This window comes from Phoca vitulina, unplaced genomic scaffold, assembly GCF_004348235.1.
Source record: "Phoca vitulina isolate PV1807 unplaced genomic scaffold, GSC_HSeal_1.0 scaffold62, whole genome shotgun sequence".
Classification (NCBI taxonomy): domain Eukaryota; kingdom Metazoa; phylum Chordata; class Mammalia; order Carnivora; family Phocidae; genus Phoca; species Phoca vitulina.
In genome coordinates this window covers 9,284,699-9,309,849 of record NW_022589765.1, presented here as the reverse complement: position 1 = coordinate 9,309,849, position 25,151 = coordinate 9,284,699, and the positions used below count along the sequence as shown (strand labels likewise).

At 38.4% G+C, this 25,151-nt stretch overlaps 1 protein-coding gene across 3 annotated transcripts; it reads left to right on the top strand.

Moving 5' to 3' along the window:
* The first annotated feature begins 966 nt into the window (after positions 1 to 966).
* On the top strand, positions 967 to 25,151 carry AGTR2 (angiotensin II receptor type 2). 3 transcript variants are annotated; one of them, XM_032391412.1, is made up of 4 exons: positions 967 to 1,205; positions 17,813 to 17,866; positions 21,073 to 21,134; positions 22,445 to 25,151. In XM_032391412.1, exon 4 carries the CDS (start codon positions 22,480 to 22,482, stop codon positions 23,563 to 23,565), a length of 1,086 nt encoding a protein of 361 aa, XP_032247303.1. In that variant the 5' UTR covers positions 967 to 1,205; positions 17,813 to 17,866; positions 21,073 to 21,134; positions 22,445 to 22,479; the 3' UTR covers positions 23,566 to 25,151. The 3 variants fall into 3 exon arrangements, with proteins under 3 accessions (XP_032247303.1, XP_032247302.1, XP_032247304.1); XM_032391411.1 differs by lacking the exons at positions 967 to 1,205; positions 17,813 to 17,866 and adding an exon at positions 20,826 to 20,912; XM_032391413.1 differs by lacking the exons at positions 967 to 1,205; positions 17,813 to 17,866 and having other exon boundaries at positions 21,123 to 21,146.

The following is a 25,151-nucleotide window of genomic DNA, read 5'->3' as shown; positions in this document are numbered from 1 at the left end:
ACTGTTTTTTCTCTGAACTATTTTATATTACTTTCTGGATGTAGGTGGCCCTGGGAGTGCTGGTATCAGTCTGACTCTCAAGGATGCCAAAGGTTTCCAGGTAATTCCTGATCTGGATGAGGCAGGGATAGAAATTTTGCGATTATCTCATGGTGAAGCTCTGTTTGCTTTTATTAGGAATGTACGGACACATTCCTGTCAGCAGACAGCTTCAGTGTTTAATATAAATACCTAGGTTTCTATTCATGTTTTGTTGGCTGGAGCAAGGGCTGAATCGTTCAGTTCGAATGAGTTGTTCGTGTTCAGTGTTCAAAAAAAAAAAATGCAGATATATTAGTTTACAAAACTGACACCTCAAGTGCCAATAGAATCTTGGAGTTGAAAGAGACCTCAAGAAAGATGAGCCATTTAGGCCTTGCATCCCAGCTTCAAGGTACAGGAATTGTTAACGGGGATTGAATATCGCTCCTATATTCTGTGAAAAGTTCTTTATATTTAAATGATTCTTATTATTTAGGAAAGCCTGAACTAGATAGGATCAAAAGAGATTGTCCAATAAGGTTATTTCATTTTACAGATGAGAAAACTGAAGCCACACCCATTGTTGAATTATGCAACAGGCCTTTTCCTTCTGGGTATAATACTGGCAGATTTTTAGATGAAAATCGTGTCAAGGAAATTTTAATTCTAGCCCATGACGTCTGAGAAAAGTGTTCCCTCTCTGCTTCTCCTAAGGGGAGGCTGGGGTTAGAGCAAGGGAACGTGAGCGTGTACGTATGTCCTTGGACACGCACGTGCACATTGGAGGTTGCAAAACTCTAACTGCTACTGGCTTTGATAAAGAAATGCCATGGACTTGAGCATTTCCCTTAGATTGAAAATGACTCCCTGCCAAGAAAGGCTCGCTGCAAGTTTTTGGCTGGTGGCAAATGCGAGATAGGATCATTCTTGTTCCAGAGCCACCAACAAGGCGTACCAGTCATGGTTACTAACCCACACTCCAGGGGTGAGGAGGTTGGAATTCTTTCACATGGACTGATCCTGGGTTTGCCTAGAAGCAAATACACGCTTCCAAATACCTTCCACATCTGGATCCCACACTTTGAGACTTGGCAGTCGGATCGCTTTAAAAATGTTGCAGCATTGTTAGATAACCTGCCAGAATATGTTGAAATGGTACATAGTTTGGAATATTCCACATATGGGTAAGTATATAAGTCCTTAAATGCTGTTTTTCTTGTCTTTAATCTGGCAAAGAAGTGTAAACATACAATCAGAAAACTGTAGCAACATGGTTCATATTTAGCATATTTATTCATCTTTGTTTTAATTATATTTTCTGGGAAAGTACTATTTGAAAGATATATTGTTTAATGTAATAGCCAAGTCGCCCGGAAAGACTTGTATATAGAGAGATCTCTAATGCAACATATTTTCAGTGGGTACATCTCTTTACATAATTTCAATTATATTTTTCACTGGGAGTTGCTTTGGTTCAGTGGTTGTAAAAGTCTGAAACACTGTGTTAAGAAAGATTCCGAAGTTTCATCAGGGTTCTAAGTGGGAAAGAGAACCCTGAGTTATTAGTGATTTGGACATTAGTGTAAAAAGTGAAAGCAATAAAAAAATGCCAATTATGTAATATACTGGATACATTTATTTTTTTCTAATTTTTTTGTTTTTGTGAATAAGATATATTAACATGATAAACCATGAAAACAGCACAGAAGAATACATGAGAAATTATTTTCCCTTCCATTCTTCTTACTCAATCCCCAAGTGCCACTACTTAGAAGCAACGATTGTTGCAATTTCTTTCAGAGACATTCTATATTTTTAAAAGCATTTTTGTATAAATATCTACCTTTTATTTTTGTTTTTAAAATTAAAAAAAGCTACCTTTTGTAGTAATTGTAGCATAATATAATACATATAATTGTGCAAGACTGTTGAATACATGTATTTTTTAAATGTCAAATTTTATGTTATATATATTTTACCAAAATTAAAAATAATAACAATATAACATACCCAAAAACATTGAATTGTTCACTTGAATAGATAAATTACATGGTATGCAATCTATTAATATGGTTGGATTAATTTCTCCCATATTTGTTTTGTTTTCTGTTAGTTACCTTTGTTCCTTGTTTCTGTTTTTGTCTTCCACTCTTTTTCTGTGTAGCTCTAATTAAGCATTTTGTATGATTCCATTTTTCTCTCCTTTCTTAGCGTATCAGTTATACTTCTTTTTAAAAAAATTTTGTTTATTTAAGAGAGAGAGAGTGAGTGTGCGAGCAGGGGGGAGGAGCAGAGGGAGAGGGAAAAGCAGACTCCCAGCCAAGCAGGGAACCCAAAGTGGGGCTCGATCCCAGGACGCTGGGATGATGACCTGAGCCGAAGGCAGACGCTCAACTGACTGAGTCACCCAGGTGCCCCAGTTATACTTCTTTCTTTACTTTTTTTTAGTGGTTACCCAAGAGTTTGTCATATACACTTACACCTAATCCAAGTCCACTTTCAAATCATACTATACCACTTCATGGGTAGGGCATGCACCCTGTAATAACAAAATAACCCAATTCCTCCCTCCTCTCCCTTACATAATTGCTGTCATTTATTTTGCTTATACATAAACATACATAATCTAATACATTGTTGCTATTATTATCTCGAATAAGCTATTATCTATTAGATCAATTAAGAATAAAAAAGTTTTTATTTTAGCATCAATTATTCCTTCTCCAGTGCTTTTGCTTTTTTATGTAGATCTGAATTTCTGACATATCACTTTCCCTCTCGATGAACTTCTAACATTTTTGCAAGGCTGGTTTTCTGGCAAGAAATTCCTTCAGTTTGGCTTGTCTGAGACAGTCCTCATTTCTCGTTCATTTTTGAAGGGTAATTTTGCAGGGTACAGAATTCTAGGTTGGTGGTTTGTTTTCTCTCAACACTTTATTTATTTATTTATTTATTTATTTATTTATTTATTTGACAGAGAGAGAGAGACAGCGAGAGAGGGAACACAAGCAGGGGGAGAGGGAGAGGGAGAAACAGGCTTCCCACGGAGCAGGGAGCCCGATATGGGGCTCGATCCCAGGACCCTGGGATCATGACCTGAGCCCAAGGCAGACGCTTAATGACTGAGCCACCAAGGCGCCCCTTTCTCAACACTTTAAATACTTCATTCCACTCTCTTCTTATTCGTATGGCTCTGAGAAATCAGACATAATACTTATTTTTGCTTCTCTATTGTTAAAGGAGTTTCCCTCTCATTTCTTTCAAGATTTTTTCTTTGTCTTTGATTTTTCTGAAGGTTGAATAAGATCTGACTCAGTGTAGTGTTTTCTTTGGTGTGTGTTTGTCTTTGCATTTATCCTCCCTGGTGTTTTCTGAGCTTCCTGGATCTGTGGTATGGTGTCGGACATTAAGTTGGGGAAAATTCTCAGTCTTATTTCTTCAAATATTTCTTTTGTTCCTTTCTCTCTTCTCCTTCTGATATTCCCATTATGCATAAGTTACACCTTTTATAGTTGCCCCACTAATCTTGGATATTATTTTCTGGGTTTTTTTTTTTTTTTTCAGTCTTTTTTCTCTTTGCTTTTCAGTTTTGGAGGTTTCTATTGACATAGCTTTGAGCTCAGAAATTATTTCCTCAGCTGTGTTCACTCTACTAACGAGCCCATCAAAGGCATTCTTCATTTTTGTTACAGTGTTTTTGATCTCTCCCATTTCTTTCTGGTTCTTAGAATTTCCATATTTCTGCTTACATTGCCCATCTATTCTTACATGTTGTCTACATTTTGAATTCGAGCTCTTAGCATATTAGTCAGAGTTGCTTTCAATTCCCAGTCTGATAATTTCAACATTCCTGCCATAACTGAACCTAGTTCTGGTGCTTGCTCTGTTTCTTCATGCTGCGTTTTGTTTGTTTGTTTGTTTTTTAGTAGGCCTTGTAATTTTTCGTTGAAAGCTGGACATAATATATGGTGCAAAAGAAAATCGGATAAATAGATCTTTAGTGATGTGGTGGTAAGGTGTTGGGGGGAAGAGGAAGCATTCGATAGCTCTATGATTAGGTATCAGTCTTTTAGTTAGCCAGTGCTCCTGGGCTGTCAATGTTCTGTATGTTTCTCAGTTGTATCCTCCTCAGATGGGACAGGATGCCTAGAGGGGACTGGAGTTGAGTTTCTCTTCCTCCAGGTCAGTTATGCTCTGATAAAACCCTAGGAGGTTGGACTCTGATAAAATTGTTTCTTTTGAGGCCAGGCCCCGTTAAAAACAACAACAACAACAACAAAATAGAGTATTGTATTTCATTTTCCCTCCCACTAAGGGAAGCACAAAGGGATTTTTCTTTGATATTCACTGTGAGAACCTGGTAGAACTCCTAGTGGTAAAACTCACAAAAAATGTGGAGACCTCCCTATGACTTGGTTCTCTCTGGAGTTATTAACTCTTAGACATATCCACACTGAGCCTCCAGCAATTTGTCACTTATAGTTTAAATTTTCCTGCCCCGGGTACTGGTTCTCTTGGGGATTTCTGCTTGTGGGTATTTGCTCCAGTGAGTTATGGTTCTCTGTATCTGTCTGTCTGCTGCTGCAATTTTGGGGGCAGTATTTCCCCTCACTTCTCTGACAGATCTAAGAAAAGTTTATTTTTCAGTTTGTTCAGCTTTTTACTTGTTGTTAGGATGAAGTGAAAATTTCCAAGTCCTTACATGCCAGACCAGAGACTTATTCCAGGGAGCCTGGGTGGCTCAGTCAGTTAAGCGTCTGACTCTTGATTCTTGGCTCAGGCCATGATCTCAGGGTCATGAGATCGAGCCCCATGCTGGGCTCTGTAGTAGGTGTGGAAACTGCTTAAGATTTTCTCTCTCCCTCTCCCCCTTCTCTCTCTCTCTCCCTCTCTTAAAAAAAAGTATCTGTATCATGTATTTTTCAGTTAATAATTTATCTTGGAAATTGTTTCACATTGCAACATACAGCACCTCTGTTCTTTTTAACTGGCGCATAATATTTCATTATATGAATATCTTATCATTTAACACTCCCCTACAGATGAGTACTTAGGTTCTTTTCAATGCTTTTGTTATAAACAATACTGTAATAAGTATCCTTGTACTTCTTTGCACATATATGTAAATAAATTCATAGGATAAGTTCTTGGTGCAAAGGATATAGACATCATTGCTAAATCTTCCTTTATAGAAATTGTACCAATTTAGACTCTCACTATCAATGTATGTGAGTGACCAATGAGGTATGTTCTTACTAATGTAGTATATTATCAATGATTTAAAAAATCTCACAGTATGTTTGAGAAATGGTATCTCATTGTAGTTTTGATTTGGGATTCCTTAATTAAGAGTGAATTTGACCATTTTTCTCATTTGCCATTTATTTTTCCTTTTTCTTTTTTTTAAAAAAGATTTTATTTATTTATTTGACAGAGAGAGACACAGCGAGAGAGGGAACACAAGCAGGGGGAGTGGGAGAGGGAGAAGCAGGCTTCCCGCCGAGCAGGCAACCTGATGCAGGGCTCAATCCCAGGACCCTGGGATCATGACCTGTGCCAAAGGCAGATGCTTAATGAATGAGCCATCCAGGTGTCCCTATTTTTCCTTTTTCTATGAATTCTCTGGTCATGTCTTTGCCCCATGTTTCTGTTGGTTTATCTTTTTCTTATTGATTTGTAGGAGCTCTTTATATGTTAAGGAAATTAGCGGTTTGTCATGTGCATTGCACATATCCATTTTCACAGTAATGTTCTGTTGACATCTTAACTGAATTTTCTTGCTATGCAGATTTTTATTTTATTTATTTTTAGAATTCTTCCATTAGTTTGTTTATTTTTTTACAGTGTTATATTAGTTTCAGGTGTACAATATAGTAAGTCAACAATTCCATACATCACTCAGTGCTTTGCAGAATTTTAGAAACTTTTAGGTAGTTAAATTTATTAGCTTTTCATTTGATGGCTCCTGGATTTTGCATTATGCTTAGAAATGCCCTTCATTACTGTTTTTATATTTTTGCTTCTTATGTTTAAATTTTTGATTCATCTGGAATTTATTTTGGTATAAATTGAGAATTAAGGATCCAACTTGATTTAGTATTATTTTTTCAGGTGGCTACCCAGTAGACCCAATTTTGGGTTATGCTATTTTAACTAAATACTGAAACATTTTTCTATTTCCTACATAGCTTCTCAGTAATCACATTTCACTATATTGATACTGTAGTAGTAATATCATATTGAAAAACTTAGCAGTTTCCAATTTTTGTACATTATGCTAAATGGCCTTCTACATGTATCTTCTTGTTTCTGATTAATTGTTTTTCTGGGACACATGACTAAGAGTGGAATAATTGAGTTTTGCTAAGTATGATCATGTTGGCAGTTATTAATCCCATCATTGATTAATAAAATCTCATCAGTTCAAAGTTTTCTTTTTTTGACTATTTTATTAAGCTGAAAAAAATGGAAATCCAAGATTGTTTTAATTGGAATTTATTTGATTTTGGAAGTATGAACACTCTTTTGGTGTTCATTTACTCTTTTCACTTAGTGGAAAGACCATGGGCTTTGGAGCCAAACAGATCTAGTTTTAAATTTCAGCTCTACCAGTTACTAGTTTTGGTATTGCAGCTGAAAAATGAGTATAATAATACCTACCGTGTAAGGTTTTTTTGACAGTCATATATGTGGCATGTAAAATACCTGACTTGGGGACTGATTTAAGGAATAACAGCTATTATTATTCTTTCCCTTCATGTGAATTGTCTATCATATTCTTTGTAAAAAATTACATTGTGCAGAAATGCCAAAGAGGCTGGTTGAAAACTGGAATAGGGACAGGAGCCTTACAGGCCATAAGATCTTGACCAAATCACTTAACTGCTCTTGAGTATTAATTTCTATGTAACAATCGAAATAATGACCCTCTTGGTTTTTGTAAGGATTGAATAAGATAACAAATGTGACAAAAGTTGGTAAACATTAATGTATTTTTTTAAAGAGATTTTATTTATTTATTTGACAGAGAGAGACACAGTAAGAGAGGGAACACAAGTAGGGGGAGTGGGAGAGGGAGAAGCAGGCTCCCCGCTGAGCAAGGAGCCCGATGCAGGACTCGATCCCAGGACCCTGGGATCATGACCTGAGCCGAAGGCAGACGCTTAACAACTGAGCCACCCAGGCACCCTATGTAAAGTATTTTTTAAAAAGATTTATTTATTTTATAGAGAGAGAGTGAGTGCAAGTGGGGGGGAGGGGCCAAGGGAGAAGGAGAGAGAGAATCTCAAGCACACTCCCTGCTGAGTGGGGAGCCCAATGTGGGGCTTGATCTCGCAGACCTTGAGACAATGACCTGAGCCGAAATCAAGAGTTGGACACCCTACTGACTGAGCCAACCAGGCACCCCTAATGTAAAGTATTTTTACTATTACTATTTTGATGAGGAAAACTAGACACTCAAAATCCCTATAGCTAAGACCTTCACCCAAAATCTACTATCCCTTTCCCTAATATTCTGAATCTGAGATGCTATCAGTGTGGACTATGATTCCTTTAGAGAACTCTCCATCTTATCAGCTATTTAAAGGGAGGAGGAGCAGGCTTTCACTTTTGGCATACGGTATCCCTAGAAAAAGAACACATATATGAAGCAATTTAGGACACTTATAGGAAATTGAAATTTGTATATATTTATGGAAAATAACTCATAATAAGGTAAAATGAGTCTCAAGGGAAATCTCTAATCCCTGAACCTTTGTAAGTCAGAATCATAGGATCTTTTGATATCTTAGCACAATGGAATAGAAGAAGCATGGTGACAGTAATATACCCAGAAAGAAAACTAGATACGATTAAACTGAGCCAAGATGGTAGAACAAGGGAGTCAAGAATGTCGTTTTCTTTTCTTTTTTTTTTTTTTTTAAGAATGTTGTTTTCTTGAGGTAAGCAGACATGAATGCCAATCTTGTGTTTGTCATATATCAGCTGAGGGACATTGGCCAAATTGTTTCACTTCCTGTAAGGTGGGACTTATAGTTCTTACCTCAAAGTGTTGTTATGAGGGGTAAATGAGAGAGATAATGGTGCTTGTAACATGCTTCCTTAGTACAGTTCCTAACACATAGTAAGTACTGAAGAAACAGTAACTATTATTAACACAGTTGTTATTAGCAGGAGTATTAATGTCTCAATTAATTATCATAATAAAACGTTTACACACGTTTGTGTGAATAGAAGTAACCCCTACGGTTACCTCTTTTATCGAGTAACATTGCCCTGAACAATACTCTTTAAAAGGAACCTCATATACAAGGTCCGAGAACTTTAGCTGGTAGAACTGGATCAACTTAGAGGGGAAAAGTAAACGGTTTCTCTCACACTTTACAGACATACCTTCACACAGATAGGATACATGAAGCTTCAGAAATTCAGGAGGAATGACAGTTAGTTACAAATGGACATTTGGTTAGGAATATGGTAAGCTTGAGGTAATTCAGAAAAATTACGAAGGGATTTGAACAACTGTGCTCACAAAATCAATCCAGAGGCAAACTAAAATCAGTTTATTTCCACAGATAAACACTACTTTTCTATAGATTACAACATAATAGGAGAAAATGTCAGGCGTTTTTAGGAAACAATAGCAAGTGGATTATTCACCTAACCAGCCTTTCCTTCAAACCAAACAACAGATTCTGTTGCATGACAATAGTTTTTTTCAAGCTCTTCTTTTATGATGAATTTCGAGTCATATTTAAGGTTGGTGAGGAACATAGAGTGTGAATTTTACACCAAACATCCTAACAGGATGTATAGCCTTAAGTTCTTTCATACCTATTCATTCTGCCCATTGTTGTCCAAACATTTCTTTTAAAAAAGGACCTAATTGTGCCAGTTTTCTACCTACAACTTCCTCATTATGAGCAGATTAGGGTCACCTGGGTGGCTCAGGGGGTGGAGCATGCGACTCTTGATCTTGGGGTTGTGAGTTCGAGCCCCATGTTGGGTGTAGAGATTACTTAAAAATAAAATCTTTAAAAAAATGAGCAGATTAAATCTAAACTCCAAAGTGGGGTTATAAAGGCCCTTTTTAATAATGCTTTGAGATATATAGATATAGATATTTAGAGAGAGAGAAAGTGCAACCGGGGGTGGAGAGGGGCAGGGGCAGAGAGAAAATCCTAAGTAGGCTCCACGCCCAGCATGGAGCCTGACGGGGGACTCGATTTCACAACTGCGATCATGACCTGAGCTGAAATCAAGAGTGGGTGGCTTAACCGACTGAGCCACCCAGGTGCCCCGACATATATTTTTATTGTTCTCCACACTTACTTTCCATTCTCTCCCTGCCATACACCAGCTTCTTACATTTAGTGTGCATCAGAATCAGGTCAGAAGCTCACTAAAGACTTCAGGTCCTTGGGCCATATCTTGAAGTCTGGTGGTCGCCTTTAGGAATTGGAGTTTTTAACGAGCCATGCAGTTGATAATCAGATCTCAGTCTGACGAACAATGACCTAAGCCCTGTTCCACCAAATATCTTTTCATTCCCTCAAAAGTCCATCTCAGTTTGTGCCTCCCCACCCTTGTGTTCTTCTGTTTAAATTCTTTTTTTTTTTTAAAGGATTTTATTTATTTATTTGAGAGTGAGAGAGAAAGAGAGAGAGAGAGAGAGAGCACAAGCAGGGGGAGCGGCAGGCAGAGGGAGAAGCAGAGCAAGGAGCCCGATGCGGGACTTGATCCCAGGACCCTGGGATCGTGACCTGAGCTGAAGGCAGACACTTAACCGACTGAGCCAAGCAGGTGCCCTCTGTTTAAATTCTTTTCTTCCCTTTTTTCTGTCTGATTAACCTACCAATCCTTCATGACCTGCCTCATGGTTACTCCCTGTTCAAAAATTTTGCCTAAACAGACTTAGTGTTCTTTCCACATTTTGTATGCATGTTGAATGCTGATATTTGTATTAATCTCCCTCAATCAATTTAGACTTTCTTCTAAGGGCTGAGATCTCGGTCATTTTTGTATCACACTCTAGAGCTTGGTACAGTGTCTAACATATAACAATAGATGCCCGAGAAGTGGTTTTTAAATGAGTAGATAAGTGAGTTGATGGGGAACTTCGTTTTTATATTCACCATCGGAAGAAATGTATATTGTAGTTTAGAAATTGTTTGGTTGAATTCTGCCCTGGGACTTAAATAGCAATTTCCCTTAGTAAGAACAATTAGGAATTTTGCTGAACAGTTCATAGTATTAGGTTTCATTTATTTTATTAGTAGTTAAATAATAAAAATCTAGTTTGAATATTGTACTTGGTATGAAATTTTCTAAAATTTGAATAGCACAAGTAAAGCTCTGTGCCCTACAGCTGATGAATTTACTTTGCAAAGGAGAGCTGCAGATTGCATTTCAATAACATGACTTCAAATAGACTTTGAAATGTTAATATATCAAATCCCAATGATGACAAATGTTTGTCATAACAGGTGGTATTATTCTGAGCCTAGGAACGACAACAATGATAACAAGTAGGAAAGAAAACTTTAGATCCATACCAGTTTCATAAAATCCATATTCGGGATACATTTTTGAATCGAGAGTTGTCAGAAGTGTAGGTGTAACTGATACGAGAATTTTCTATCAGATGGTCCTTTGTTTCAAACTAACGAAAAACACTTCCAATTAAAGGACAAATTTGTCTAAGTGACAGTCGTTCATTCGACAAGTATTTATTGATCCCCTATTTTGTGTCAAATTTGGCTCTGGGACCTAAAGACACATCAATGAACCGGAGGCAAATTTCCTGTTAACAGAGATTACTTTCTGGTCTGAGAAGAAAGTGAGTAAACAAAATGTGATTGTGTGTGTGTGTGTGTGTGAATGCTATGTCAGATGGTGATAATGGCTACGATGTAAGATAGAGCAGGATATGGGGGGTCTTTTAGTTAGAAAGGGATGGGAAAGCCTCATTAATAAGGTGACATTTGAGCAGAGATCTAAAAAGAAGTGAGAGAGTGGTCACGTGGCTATCTGGGGAAAGAGAATTCATCAGTCAGGGATAGCATTTGTGAAGGCCTTGAGGGCCGAGGGTGTCTGAGGAGTAGGAGGTGTACCGGGGAAGCCCGTGGGGCTGGAGTGGAGCAAACTGGAAGAAAGAGGTAGGAGCTGAGGTCTTTGGAGCAGTGGTGATGCTGGTGTGTATGTGGGTTGGGGGAGGGATGCAGTTTATATCGTGGAAGGCCTTGTAAGCCACGTTAAAGGAGGAGAAGACACTGGAAACATTTGAACAGAGGAGTGACATTATTTGATGTGTACAGATTGTCTACATAAGCTGTGTCTTTCATTCTAAATCCTTCGCTAGTCATTGCTAAGCCACACTTGAGTTCATAACTTTGTTTAGAAGTCGAAGAGTAGGATTAGAGCTCTTTAGGCAGTTTTAGGTAATTGTTAGTAATGTTGCTTATGTTTAGTTAATAATACTTGTCATTATTCATTTTAAGCATCGTAACAACGTCAATAATAGCAACAACGTGCTTAAATGTTACCACTTACTTAGTGCCTGCTCTATGTACTCTCTATCTACGTTATTTTCCACAATCCACAATTACCTGTGAGGAGGTACTGCTCTTCCTCCTACTCTACGTTTGTAGAAATGTGAACATGAATCACTTAGTCTCCAGAAAATATTTTATTTATGCTGCCATGTATCTTATGCAAAACTACATCTACCTTGTTTTGGTATAAAGCAACAACAGAATAGTCTAGTGCACCACTGATTTATTTGGCTTACTTACTTTTTTTTTTTTTTTTAAGATTTTTATTTATTTATTTGAGAGAGAGAGAGCACAGAGGGAGGGGGAGAGGGAGAAGCAGACTCCCCCCCGAGCAGAGAGCCTGATGCAGGGCTTGAGCCCAGGACCCTGGGATCATGACCTAAGCCAAAGGCAGGTCACCGACTGAGCCACCCAGGCGCCCCCGGCTTACTTACTTTTGACAAGTAATCACGGTGGTTTAATTCAAATGGAAACTATTCATTGAATGTACTATATTCCACTTACTGTACTAAATGCTTTATTACACATTGTCTAATTTAATCCTTGTAATAGCCCAAAGAAGCTGGAACTCAGAGATGTGAAGTAACTTATCTAATGTCACACAGCTAGTAAACAGTAGAACAGGGACCCAATTTAGGTGCATCTGACTCCAGGGCTTGCATTTTGAACTGCTGTGCTCTATGACTAAATATGGGTGAGAATAGACTGAGGTCCTCAAAATCGTTAACACTATGTTTCGTGTCACATATTTCAAAATCTTCTTTATTTTATTTTTAATCTGTGAATGTGGAGCCATCAGTGGTTGGACGCTTAGGTCCATTTGGAGCGATACGATAACCTAAGTTCCTATAAACCTGTACCACGACTGGACTGTTCCTTCTAGGTCAGCCTCTGTGACAATCAGCCACATTATTGCCTTGATCTGTCCACATGATCCCTGTGTTGTATATCTAATCATCTGAGCTGTCTGGTCCTTGAGACCAGTGATGGCCACAGCATGCCTATTACTTTGAATATGTAACATGTGGAAAAATATATTTTTCATTGCAGTCTGTCCAACGCAAGTTACAAAAATGGTAACAAGGACAAAATGCAAAAATAAATTGCTGGAGGAGACACGAGAGAGGGGGAGAGGAAGGGCGGTGAGAAGGAAGAGGATGTGACAGATGGGGTGGGGGGGGAGAGAGAGAGAGAAACTCTGACAAATGGACAATATATTACCAGTATTAGTCTTCCAACAGCCACCAGTCTACAGTAGACCCTGAAAGATTCTGCTTTCATTTCCCTCTCCTTATCCTAAGAACTCCCCCTAAGGCTTGCTCATATTCACAAAGTCAAAGTAAGAAAGAAATTGTTATAAAAAGTTTATTTCATTGAAATAAATGAGACCAGAAGCTCCTGGAAACTAGCAAGCACATTTTATTTATCTCTGTATTTTCAGCACCTGGCCCAAGGCCTGGTTCTTGGTAGGCCTCGAGAAAATGTTAAGCTCAGGCTCTAAAGATGGTGTGGATAATGTCAGCAGTATCCTACATGAGCACCCAGAAGGCTAACATTGTCAAATGCTCAATCCAACTTTTCCAGTAACTGACTGTATTTGGTATAAATGGCTGGTAAAGGGGATGATCCTTCCATTCTTTCATTTTCCATGTACTTCTTTCCCAGAGAAAGGAGGACCATTCTCTTCTCTAGCTTCCATGCTCAAACCTCCAAACAAGCACAGAACTGCCATAATTAACCTACTGGCCCAAATACATTTTTTATTCTCAAAGATTTACTTTTTAACAACCAGAGCAATGAGCTTGGATCCTCCTCTCCTGTCTCCTCTGCTGTCCTATGCTGCCCGGAGTTTGTTGTCTTGAACAGTGGGAAGGCATTATAGGTAGGTTAGCTAGCTGGATACGTAATAGAACTCACATTGTTTTTTACTCTAGTATTCATCCTAAGTCTTACAGAGTGCCTGGAGCTTCTCAGAGTATTTGGCAAAATTTCAAGGGAAAAAATAAAAATTTACAATCTGATGGGAAAAAATACATTTATTTTGAAAGTATAGGACGAGTTACGTATTCATTGTCATTTTATTTTATATACGTATACAGTTTTAGATTTCATTAGAAAGCTTTCCCAGTACTCCAAAAAGATTTGTACAGTTAATTAAGTTATATAAACAAAGCCCTAAACTGTTGCAATTCAAGCTCTTTTCACCTTATTGACTCCATCTTAGCTATTCATTTTTGAGTTAAGAGTCAGTAAAGAAAAATCTTCTCTTCACAGCATTTTACCTGTGAGATTTGCTCTGAGTATATTATATTTGTCAATTATTCTCATTTCCTGAGTTATCCTGCTAATTTTTAAAAGCATTTTTCTGATTGACTTTAACCCAGAAATTCCCAGAATGCTTAGAAGTCCCTCTTGAATTGGGGAAAGGAATTCATCTTGTGCCTCATATTTACCAGAATGGTGTAGTCAACATCATGCCTGGGGTTTGAGCCTGAGTTTCATACTTTATGAGCTGTTTGATCTTGGGCGAGTTATTTAACCTCTGTGTGCTTCAATGTCCGAATTTCTCCTCTCCTTACTTATGAAACGAGGATGAGAACTGTCTCTCAGGATTGTTGAGAGGTTTATATGATGCGTTTGAGTGCCCAGCATAGTGCCGGGTACCCTGTCCCTACTCTATTCACAGTCTTTGATGTCAGCACCTCCCTAACAACCCCTGGGGACTTCATGTCTGGGGAAATGAAAAGTGGCTTCTCTTCACAAAGAGGTTGGGGACCTTCAGATAGAATCAACGCTAGAGGCTATTTACGTGACATTTATTTTTTGCATTAACGCCAAAGAAACCTGACTGGGAGTTTAGTACAAATAGCTCAACAAGAATGTATACAGTCGGGGGAAGTAGACTTACACTAACAGGACTAAATGTTCACTGAACGAGTGTTTAGTTTACTGCAATCTGTGGGGCCACAGATTCATGCCATTGAAAATAACTAAAGCACAATGAAAATAGTATGCAGGATTGTTCTTAAAGTTCATTCATTTATGTTTTGATTTGTTATCTTTTTCTCTAGACAATGTCTTGTGGAATTTCTAGGCTACAGTTCATCTTTTAAGCTTAAGAGGAGAATAGAGGCTGGGAGAGGGGGAAAGCAGAGTGGTTGCTAATGGGTATTAGGTTTCTTTTAGAGGTAATGAAACTGTTTTGGACTTATATAGTGGTGATAGTCGCACAACTTTGTGAATATGCTAAAGACCATTGAATTGTACATTTTAAATGGGTATATTTTATGGTATGTGAATTATACCTCAATTTTAAAAAAGGTGAATAATTTTGACTGTGTGACCAATATAAAATAGGACCAATATGAAATAGGATTGTTAATAGTGAAATAAGATACAACATAATTGTATGGAATTGTATCAACTCCCAGATACCTGAACATGAACTATTTTCTGTGGGGATGCACTGCAAATTATTTACAGTAAAAATTCTCCTTTTGGCTGTAGATTTTACAAATCTGTATTGAACACCATGAATCCAAATATTGGTAGGGTCAATACCTAAAATCTCAAGCAGTCTCAGAATTCCCAGTGATAAGTATCCTGTTTTTCATTTCCTTGGAGTAAAAGCCCTATAATCCTTCAAAAACTGCTTGTCACTTGACTTCCTGTCATCTGCTCTATCTTCTAATCTTAAATTGTTTTATACCCCCAAAGCAAAATATATCCAAAGCTGTACAGGGGCACCTGGGTGGCTCGGTCGGTTGAGCCTTGTGCTCTTGGTTTCAGCTCAGGTCATGATCTCAGGGTCGTGGGATCTAGTCCTGCATCAGGTTCCACGCTCAGTGCAGAGTCTGCTTTAGATTCCCTCTCCCTCTCCTTCCCCCTCTGCCACTCCCCCTGCTGTGCACATGCTCTCTCTCTCTGTAAACAAACAAACAAACAAAGCTGTACAATGTGTTGTTATTTTTCTGTCTTTTTAGGGGCCTCAGGAAGAGTTTGAGCAGATGAGTCCCTCAAACAAAGCGAAATAACTGTTTGTTTTTATTATTTTCTCTGAACTTACGGCTAGTTTTTGAGAGATGTTCTTTTGCCCCCTTCCCTCTCTTTGTTGTAGACACAAACAATGAGGCATTGCTTTTCCCCACCCCCATTCTCCAACTTTGAGAGTTTGTCTTATTTGAATTAATCAAACAAAAGCTTCTAGGCTGCCTGGAGCAGGGACTTGACTATAGCTTCTAAATTGTTATACTCTATTATAAAATAGAGTATCAATAAAATTGGGTGGCAACTAGAAATTAAGGCTCAGAGAGGCAAAACTAGTGGAGAGAATGATTTGGGGGATTCATCAATCTGGCTTCTAGAATGATTTGGGGGATTCATCAATCTGGCTTCTAGAATGATTATCCCTGTTATAGAATTTCCCAGAGCTGAAGTGAAATATGCTCCCAGTTACCAGTTTTCCTGGTCTGATAGCATAGTCACCAAGCCAGATTTCCTCTATTGGTATTGTGAAGGAGATGGAGGGGGTGCTTTAAATAAGGAACACAAGCTTTATGGTCATTGAAATGTAGTATATCCTTATTATAAAATGATACAGTAGCAGTCAAGGTGGTATATCAGATTTGTGAGAATTTTTTTAAAAGATTTTATTTATTTATTTTAAAGACAGAGAGCGAGCATGAGTTGGGGGAGGGACAAAGGGAGAGGGAGAGGGAGAGAATCTCAGGCAGACTCTGTGCTGAGTCCAGAGCCTGATTCAGGGCTCGATCTCACGACCCTGGGATCATGACCTGAGCGAAAATCAAGAGTCAGACGCTTAACTGACTGAGCCACCCTGGCATCCCCAGATTTGTGAGAATTTTGTTGGCATGAGTCAATTGCTGAAAGCCTGGGCTATTTGAGAAAGTTCTTGTTCTGGACTTCAAGCCTATGGACCCCACTCTAGACTTAATGATTTGTTGATCCACTGCCTAATGAGAGCCAATCTGACAACATCTCTCCCAAACATCCTCATTACCTAACAGTGGTGTTAAAATATTGATAAGACAACTGGTTGTTTGGTGTATTTAATTAATTGGCCATTTCGGATAATTGTAAGAAAGGACAAAATTCCTCTACCCTCTTAGGTCTAGTAGCTGGCAGTGTGAAATTAACTGACAAAAGACAGATTCAATAGAGCCAGAGTTTATTAACATGTGCAGTATGCATACACATGGGAAAACTCAGTGATGAATAACTCAAAGTGGTGGTCAGAACTTGGGCTCATATAGCGTCTTAAGAAAAGAACAACAAATTTATAGAGAAGGGACAAAAGAAAAGGGGTTTAGGCTTTTAGAGTGGCAAACTGTAGGAAGGTAAATATATGGAGAAAACTAATAGAAGATAGGAATTATTTAGTAAGGTTTGTTATGTAGATTCCTCTTGGTGTCCATCTCTGGGCTGATAAGAGTCTAGAGCTCTGCCGGGCATTAAGAGTTCCGTCTTTTAGGGTAAAGGAAAGAAAGACACATTTATAAATTCATATCCTGCTTTCAGGCAAATAGGAAGAGGGCAGAGAGTTTTTCTTATATCTGCTTCTGCTCAATTGTCTCTAGCTCAAAATAATCCTTATGCCAAAGTAGCATAGTTTGGAGTGGCATATTATAATACCCTACCTAATTAATTGAGTCAGATAAGTAGGGGGAAATGTCAGATCAGTGAACCAAAAATAAAGACAATTATCAATTTTTTATTTTTCCAGCAGTTGGGTTACATAGCACTGAGATGCTATTTGGTAGAACTCAGGTGCCTTCTGTGAGATCCTGGGCTGAACATGATGCTCAGGCCTGCAGATGCCTTTGGGGCAAAGGGAAATTGGAACTCTTCCTTCTCCTTATGTTCTTGGGACCAGATTCAGCTGGAAACAACTGGTCTCAGGAATGTACTGAATCAGACATCTACTCATTTCGCCACTTGGATTCCACCTTGTTAGCTGATTTAATATCCCTCTCAGTTACTCTCTATATGATGCCTAAACAGACAGTTAATTTGATGCAAATAATCACTCATATTGGCCATTTTACTGAATTTTTAGGCTGGATTCTGCAAAATGAATAATCTGATTGTTAGCTCTTTTTCACTTGCTTTCATCCTGATATTCTTGTTCTCATTATATTGGAAACTACAGAGATGCACAAAGAGAATCTGGAAAAACATATAATAATGGGCAATCTTCTTAACTATCCTCCTTTCAGGGATACCCAGGTTTGGAAAAATACAGTGGCAATTAAAGTAAGGCTTCCCTATGGGTAAGTGAATTGAAAAAGATTGGTGTTTAGTATGTACGTGGGTATCTGTGTGTGTGTGTGTGCACGCATGTGGGTGCACGTTTATAGAACTTGGGAGAAATGGAAATGCTATTGGTCTGGATGGGGACTCAGGTGGCTGGGGTGGGGGAAATTAAAATGTCGCTGAAAAACTTAAACTGAAAAAGATGGCCCCCACACATTTAATTATTCCATGATCTGCACCTCTAATCCTCACCTTTAGAATGAGGGCATTATATCCTGACTTTTGCGTTTAATAATTCTTGTTCTCCTTCAAAGCCTCATCTGTGTGTCTGAGTGGGGGTGGGAGGGACAAATAAGATTTTTTTTCTGAACCCTGTATCCTTCTGACAGAGGAGAAAGTCCTCTCAAGAACATCTTTTTTTTTTTTTTTTTTTTTTTTTTTTTTAGTCTGGTCGTTTAAATTTTACTGTTAAGTAATCTCATGATAAATAATAGGTATTCACTAGAAAAAAATTAAAGTGATTTACCATTGTTTAATTCTGCTAGCCAAGCTGCACTTGCCCTGAAGAGCTGCATAATTTATTCAAATGACCTGAGGCTTTTAAAGTCAATCTTCCAGCAGAAAAATTACCCCCTGTCCCCAGGAGAGTGAATTTTTCTGTGTTGTACTGCTTCCTATGGTTGGCATTTATTTGACTCTCAAGTGTATTTACATTGTTGGCTTAACTTGGAGTTCTTTGCTGAATCAATAATATGCTGTATTTCTTGCTTCAAGTGGTGTCGATATTATTGTTATTCCTTTTAAAAAAAAAAAAAACTTTTTCCCTTAATTCCCTGCAGTTACAAAGTTTTTCTTTGAGTTGTGAAAATTTTTGCTTCTAAAATTATGAGGAAGCTGAGTAAATGTTCTTTTAATCTTCTGGGAAATGTGTGCCTCTTTAAACTTTATTTACGTCAGAACTTACTGTAATGAAGGACAAAAGCTCTAGACAAGGTCCCCTGCTCCTCGGGGGTGTTCAAGGCTAGGTCTCCCAGAGGCGAGCCTGCAGTTTGTTCTCAAATGTTTATAGCTTACCTCCTGGCTGTTTCTTTGCAACCGGCCGAGAGGGGGCTAGAAATAGAGCAGGGTGGGAACCTGACCCATCGTGACCACTCAGGGGGCTCTGGCCTGGAAAATTCCCCTGTATGTGGCAAAAACAAACATTAGAAATGGAGGGAGAAACTAGGCTTAAACAAAGAGTGAAACCGGTTCCCATTTCATCTCTCCTGCCGATAACCATATGTGCCCGCTCATTCGTTTCCCAGACATCAGTGCTCCATCGTTTGGACAGAGCCTCCACCTGAATCTGTCCAGAGCATAGGAAACAAATATTTTGAAATGTAATACAATGGTGTGTATGTATCTTAGGAGCATTTCCTCAATGCGCAAACTCAGTCTAACCGAAAGAGTCACCAAGATGGTGGTGTGCAAACCTTTGAATCCTACTAATATTTTTCAGGGAAGGGTGACCTCTTCTTTCTGGTCCCATGTGCCACAGGATTGGCCGCAATATGGGGAATAAAATTAAGAAAAATTCGTTCTCCCACATAACAATCCTTCAAACGCTTTTCCCCTCCTTTAGTGTTTTTGTGACACCTTGTGAATGATTGGCTGTGGCTTTTTGTAAATGTCACATGTTTTCTTTTTGCCAAGACAAAGAATGAGAGGAAAGGGCCAGCGAGGGCTCCCTCCTTTAACGTGGCGGTTAAGAGCATGGACTCTGTCATGAGACTGCCTCGGTTAAAATTCAGATGTCCTCCATTTAATAGCTATGTGACCTCAGGAAAGTCATTTAAACTCCATGAGCCCTAGCTTCCCGATTTGGAAAATGGAGATAATAGCAAGACTTTATCATTGCATCTACCATATGTGAAGCGTGGTTTCAGGCATTTTTAAATGTATTAGCTCATTTAATTTTCAGAACTCTGTGATGTAGGTAATCAGCATCATCCCCATTTCTCAGATGAGAAAACTGAGACATGGAGAAGAAAAGTAACTTGGCCAAGGTCATAGGATAAGAAAGTGGGTATAGCTGAGCTTGTGGAGCCTGGCCGTTGTATCCCAGGAGCCTAGCCCTGTACTGACCAGTACGTTCCATCGGCTCACTCTTAGATTACTGAGCACTCAGCACAGTGTTTGGCCCTTAGAGTTTATTGTTGGCTGTGAGTCTCACTGCTGTCACCTGTCCCGATCTTTCTTTTGTCACTCTTGCGGCTGTGGGATTGATTTGTAAGTTTGGTCACCCCCACCACCAACAAAAAGAAAGACCAACAGTGATCTGAGCCATGGTGGTTGCCTGATCCTTCTTCACCTTTGTGTGCTTTGTGTTGAAACCACAAACAGGACAGGGACCTGTGAAAGGAGACACTATTTGCTAATACCTCTTTTTGAAGCCGTGAAAATTATACCCCTCCTATCACCACCTCTCCAGCAACCAGCCAACAAAAATTGCTTGAAGCAAGGGAGAAGTTTGAGAAAGTTTAGACTTTGGGTAAAGTCGCTACTGTTCTTTAATGAACAGAGGTAAAAAAAAAATCTCAAAACGTAATGAAGGTGGTAACAGACGTTGGTGGACAAAGGTGCTGCTACCAGAATACGTTCTCTATTCCCCACTCCTTAACTCGCCTTAGAGTGTCAGTATCAGGGAAAAGGGAAGAGAAGATTCTGCAAATAATTATATTCTTCTTTTAAAGTAAGCCACCGATTTCAAAATTCTCCAACACATTTGTGGAAACTTCATTTTTTGGTTTGAGATTTATTTGAATGAGCTGTTATGATTGGAGACAGTGAGAATTTCAGATTAATGTTTTGCAGCCAAAAAAAGAAAAAAAAACCTCTCTGAAAACGGCTGGCAAGTGTTCGTAAGTCAGCCCTAGAATTATGTAGGTTGAAGGCTCCCAGTGGACAGACCGAACATATAAGAAGGAAACCAGAGATCTCGTGCTATTACGTCCCCGAGTCTAAGGGAACGAATAAGCACAGACTTAAAAGCATTAAAAGCATTCTTCAGCCTGAATTTTTAAGGTAGGTCTGCACAATTTCTATATACTGTATCTGGAGAGTAGAACATACATTAAGTGAAAGTGTTTTTTTTTTTTTATGGATGAACTTTCCCTTTTTCCTGTATTTTAACACTGTATTTTTGCAAACCTCCTAAATTCTTTCCCCGCTGTTTCTCTTACAGGGGTGCACGTAGGAACTAGGCAAGCTGATTTATGATAACTAACTTTTAAACTCCAACGACCAGTAAGTCTGCAAGTGGGTTTATTTGAGATTCTTTCATGTTACTTTGTTAGGTTAAGATGAGGAGAGAGTGAGCTTTAGACAAAAATGATAACTTTGCTGTTTACTAGGAGATTCTTTGGTGATTGCGGTTCTCATTGAGTAGTTTAGATGTATTTTGAAACTATCAAAAGTAATAGTCTTTCCTTTACTGTGTTTAATCTTCAGCTAATTTTCTTTTGTTTTAAAGTAATGCTGCTCCTAAAACAACAACAACAACGACAACAACAACAACAAAACCCAGTATCAGAAAAACCTGAGCACTGATTATAACATTTGAGAGCCATGTAGCACTGTTCCTATTTTGTTGTGTTTAAACTGAAATGATAGCAAAGGAAAAATGATACAGTTAGCTCATGATTCATCATTGATGTTCAATTCTTATTTCATTGAGCAATCAAAACTATTTCTACTTGACTCTAAATCAGATTTGGCTATTTTTTTTTTTTTGTTCTTTTCCTAATTGAAAAAGAAAATGGATTTCCTTTTAAGCAGATTAAACATCTAGATCGAAAACTAATAGTCTCTATTAAAATGTTCAGGGGGCTTTTAGAAATACGTACCTACTCCAGAGCTCCCTGTTAATGATATTATTATTATAAAAACAATGGAAAAGTAGAAGTAAAGGAATTCGTGTTAAATTAGTAAAAACCAACCCTACCCCCATCTCAATATGTTTCTTTTGCATATTCTCTCTCAGTCTTTTGTGCACTTACTTATTTTTTCCATAGCTTATGTTACTTATACTTTCCATAGCTGTAATGATTTGTACATAATTAGTTACTTGAATAAGGCATTTCTCTATGCAATAGCGGGCAGCGGTGTGGTTTCTAGAAAGTATACAGCCTGAGATATGTGCTCAAGTGTTTTTGAAATGTTAATTTTTCTTATTTCTTGGCTCCTTCTTATTTGTTTCCCCTATTTCTTACCCAGGCTAACCTTTTGAACTATTGATTTCCTTTAAGCCTTTTGAAAAGATGATAGAAATGATGGGCAAAATAGAGTTTTGTTCAGCATTTTCAGTCCCTGAGGCTGAAATGTCTTACCTGCTTGGTACTGTTGAGGAAATTCCTTTTTCTTCTTCAAGGAACAAAATCCACTCTTATTTCACAAGGCACAGTTGTGCTTCCCAGTGTTTTCTATATTCACCCACCTTTTCTTTTCTTTTTTTTTTTTTTGCTTTCGACAAACTTTCAAAATGCTAATGATTTAATAATGTCCTACACTCCGTATGTGTTCTGGGAGTTCCATTTTTTTTTATTTAATTTCCACAGAAGGCGTAAGAAGTAGGAGCTACTGAGCTTGCAATATGAAGAACGTCACCCTGGCCACCATCAGCAAAAACATCACCAACAGCCTTCACTTCGGACTTGTGAACATCATTGGCAATGAGTCGACCTCTAACTGCTCGCATAAGCCGTCAGATAAGCATTTAGATGCAATTCCTATCCTCTACTATATTATTTTTGTGATTGGATTTCTTGTCAATACTATTGTGGTTACGCTGTTCTGTTGTCAAAAGGGTCCTAAAAAGGTTTCCAGCATTTACATCTTCAACCTGGCTGTGGCTGATTTGCTGCTTTTGGCTACTCTTCCTCTCTGGGCAACCTATTATTCTTACAGATATGACTGGCTCTTTGGGCCTGTGATGTGCAAAGTGTTTGGTTCTTTCCTGACCCTGAACATGTTCGCGAGCATATTTTTTATCACCTGCATGAGCGTTGATAGGTACCAGTCTGTTATCTATCCCTTTCTGTCTCAGAGAAGAAATCCCTGGCAAGCGTCTTATATCGTTCCCCTTGTTTGGTGTATGGCTTGTCTGTCCTCGTTGCCAACATTCTATTTCCGAGATGTCCGAACCATTGAGTATTTGGGAGTGAATGCCTGCATTATGGCCTTCCCCCCTGAGAAATATGCCCAATGGTCAGCTGGGATTGCCTTAATGAAAAATATCCTTGGTTTTATTATCCCTTTAATATTCATAGCCACATGCTATTTTGGAATCAGAAAACACTTACTGAAGACCAATAGCTACGGGAAGAACAGAATAACTCGCGACCAAGTCCTCAAGATGGCAGCGGCTGTCGTTCTGGCGTTCATCATCTGTTGGCTTCCCTTCCACGTTCTGACCTTCCTGGATGCTCTGGCCTGGATGGGTGTCATTCATAGTTGTGAAGTTATAGCAGTCATTGACCTGGCACTTCCTTTTGCCATCCTCCTGGGATTGACCAACAGCTGCATTAATCCCTTTCTGTATTGTTTTGTTGGTAACCGGTTCCAACAGAAGCTCCGCCGTGTGTTTAGGGTTCCAATTACTTGGCTCCAAGGCAAGCGAGAGAGTGTGTCATGCCGAAAAAACAGTTCCCTTAGAGAGATGGAGACCTTTGTGTCTTAAACACGAGAGTGGAATGCATGTCCACAACACGGCTACTTGGTTCGAGGGCCCCTTGAAGGATCGTTTAATGCCTTTAGTCAAGGAGTAAGTTTCTCCCTTAATGTAATCTTTTCTCACTCTTCTAGAACAGGAAGCCAAATGTGACTCGAAGTGTTACCCAGTGACTTTCAGGAATTGCCCGGTTTCCTTCAGTTTCTGGGTACAAGACTGTCATTGGGAGGACAGAGCCATAACCTAGAAGTCACTGAGGAGTTATGTCAAATGATAATTAATAGCAAATTGTGACTGGTGATTTGGGGTTTCAGATTTCTCCTTGAAAGATGCTGAAGTTGGTTTGTTTTTTTAATTGGTTTTTATATCCATTTTCATCAGGCTTTCCTCTCGAACCAAGGCCAGTTTTTTTTTTTTTTTAACTCATTGCATTATTTACAAGACATCATGCTAAGAAACATGAGCATTTCGAAGTGAAGTATACTACAGTATTGGTATTGAATTATTCAGGCTCTAGGCATATGCCTTCTACTTAAAAATATTATAAATAATAACCTTTTACATTTTATTTGAGCACAGGTTGATTTTGAAGATATAGCTACATATCGAGTAGGGCTAGGGATGTAGATTAGATCACCTGTACTCCTGCATTTATCTTATTTTTACAGTTAGAGGAAGTAGAATATATAATAACATAGATTTGAGATTAACAAATATTTGAGTGTTCATTAAACTCTGAATATACGCTCTTTAGAACTTTCTATCCATTTTAACTATTGTTTGAAGATTTCTATGTTCTCTGACAATTTTTTGAAAACAATAACTAAACACTGTGTCGTGTTATAAAATGTAAAGGTCACTTTTTACATCCTTGACCTTTTGGTGCTTTGATATATAGGAAGTTGACTTGACTTTTGTTATTGATGCTTTTGTTCTGGGTTGCTTCCCAAAATATCTGGAGGGCTTCTTTAACTCTTTAGTTTGTAATAAACCTTTAACAGGCATGGGAAAAAGTTATGCCAGAATGGAGTTTTGATACCCAGGGAGACAAAGAGATCCAGCAAATGACAATTTTGGTGTCACACAAAAAAAACCTACCCGTCAGGGCAGTGCCATGTATCTTTGAAGGTAGAGACCATGGGTAGTCTGAACCTATACCTAGGGCTTTTGTTTCTTCCAGATTTTATAGGATTCTGTGGCACTCTCTTAAATCAATCGCTGGTCCATGGATCTCCTTTTCCACACTATTGGAACTCCTGTCAGAGAAGTACCTAAAACTGACTGAGTTACCTAGAGTTTACTTAGAGTATGAGTCCTAATTTTAGAAGTTAGACATTTTATTCTGCACCAGCCCCACACTATACCAGGTTATCTAGGACCTTCCTAGACCAATGCTGACCTCTGAGGTAGAAATAAAGTTTCAAAGACTTTGTGTGTCTGCCAGGTTCCAGGGCTATAGATTAAAGAATTCTCTCACCCCACTTTCTGGGAAATGCCTAATTTCGTGTAATCTATTATTATCAACAAAATAAATAGCTAAATGTGTAACTGACTCTAACGTGATATTTTAAATAATTTTGTAAAACATTGCATAA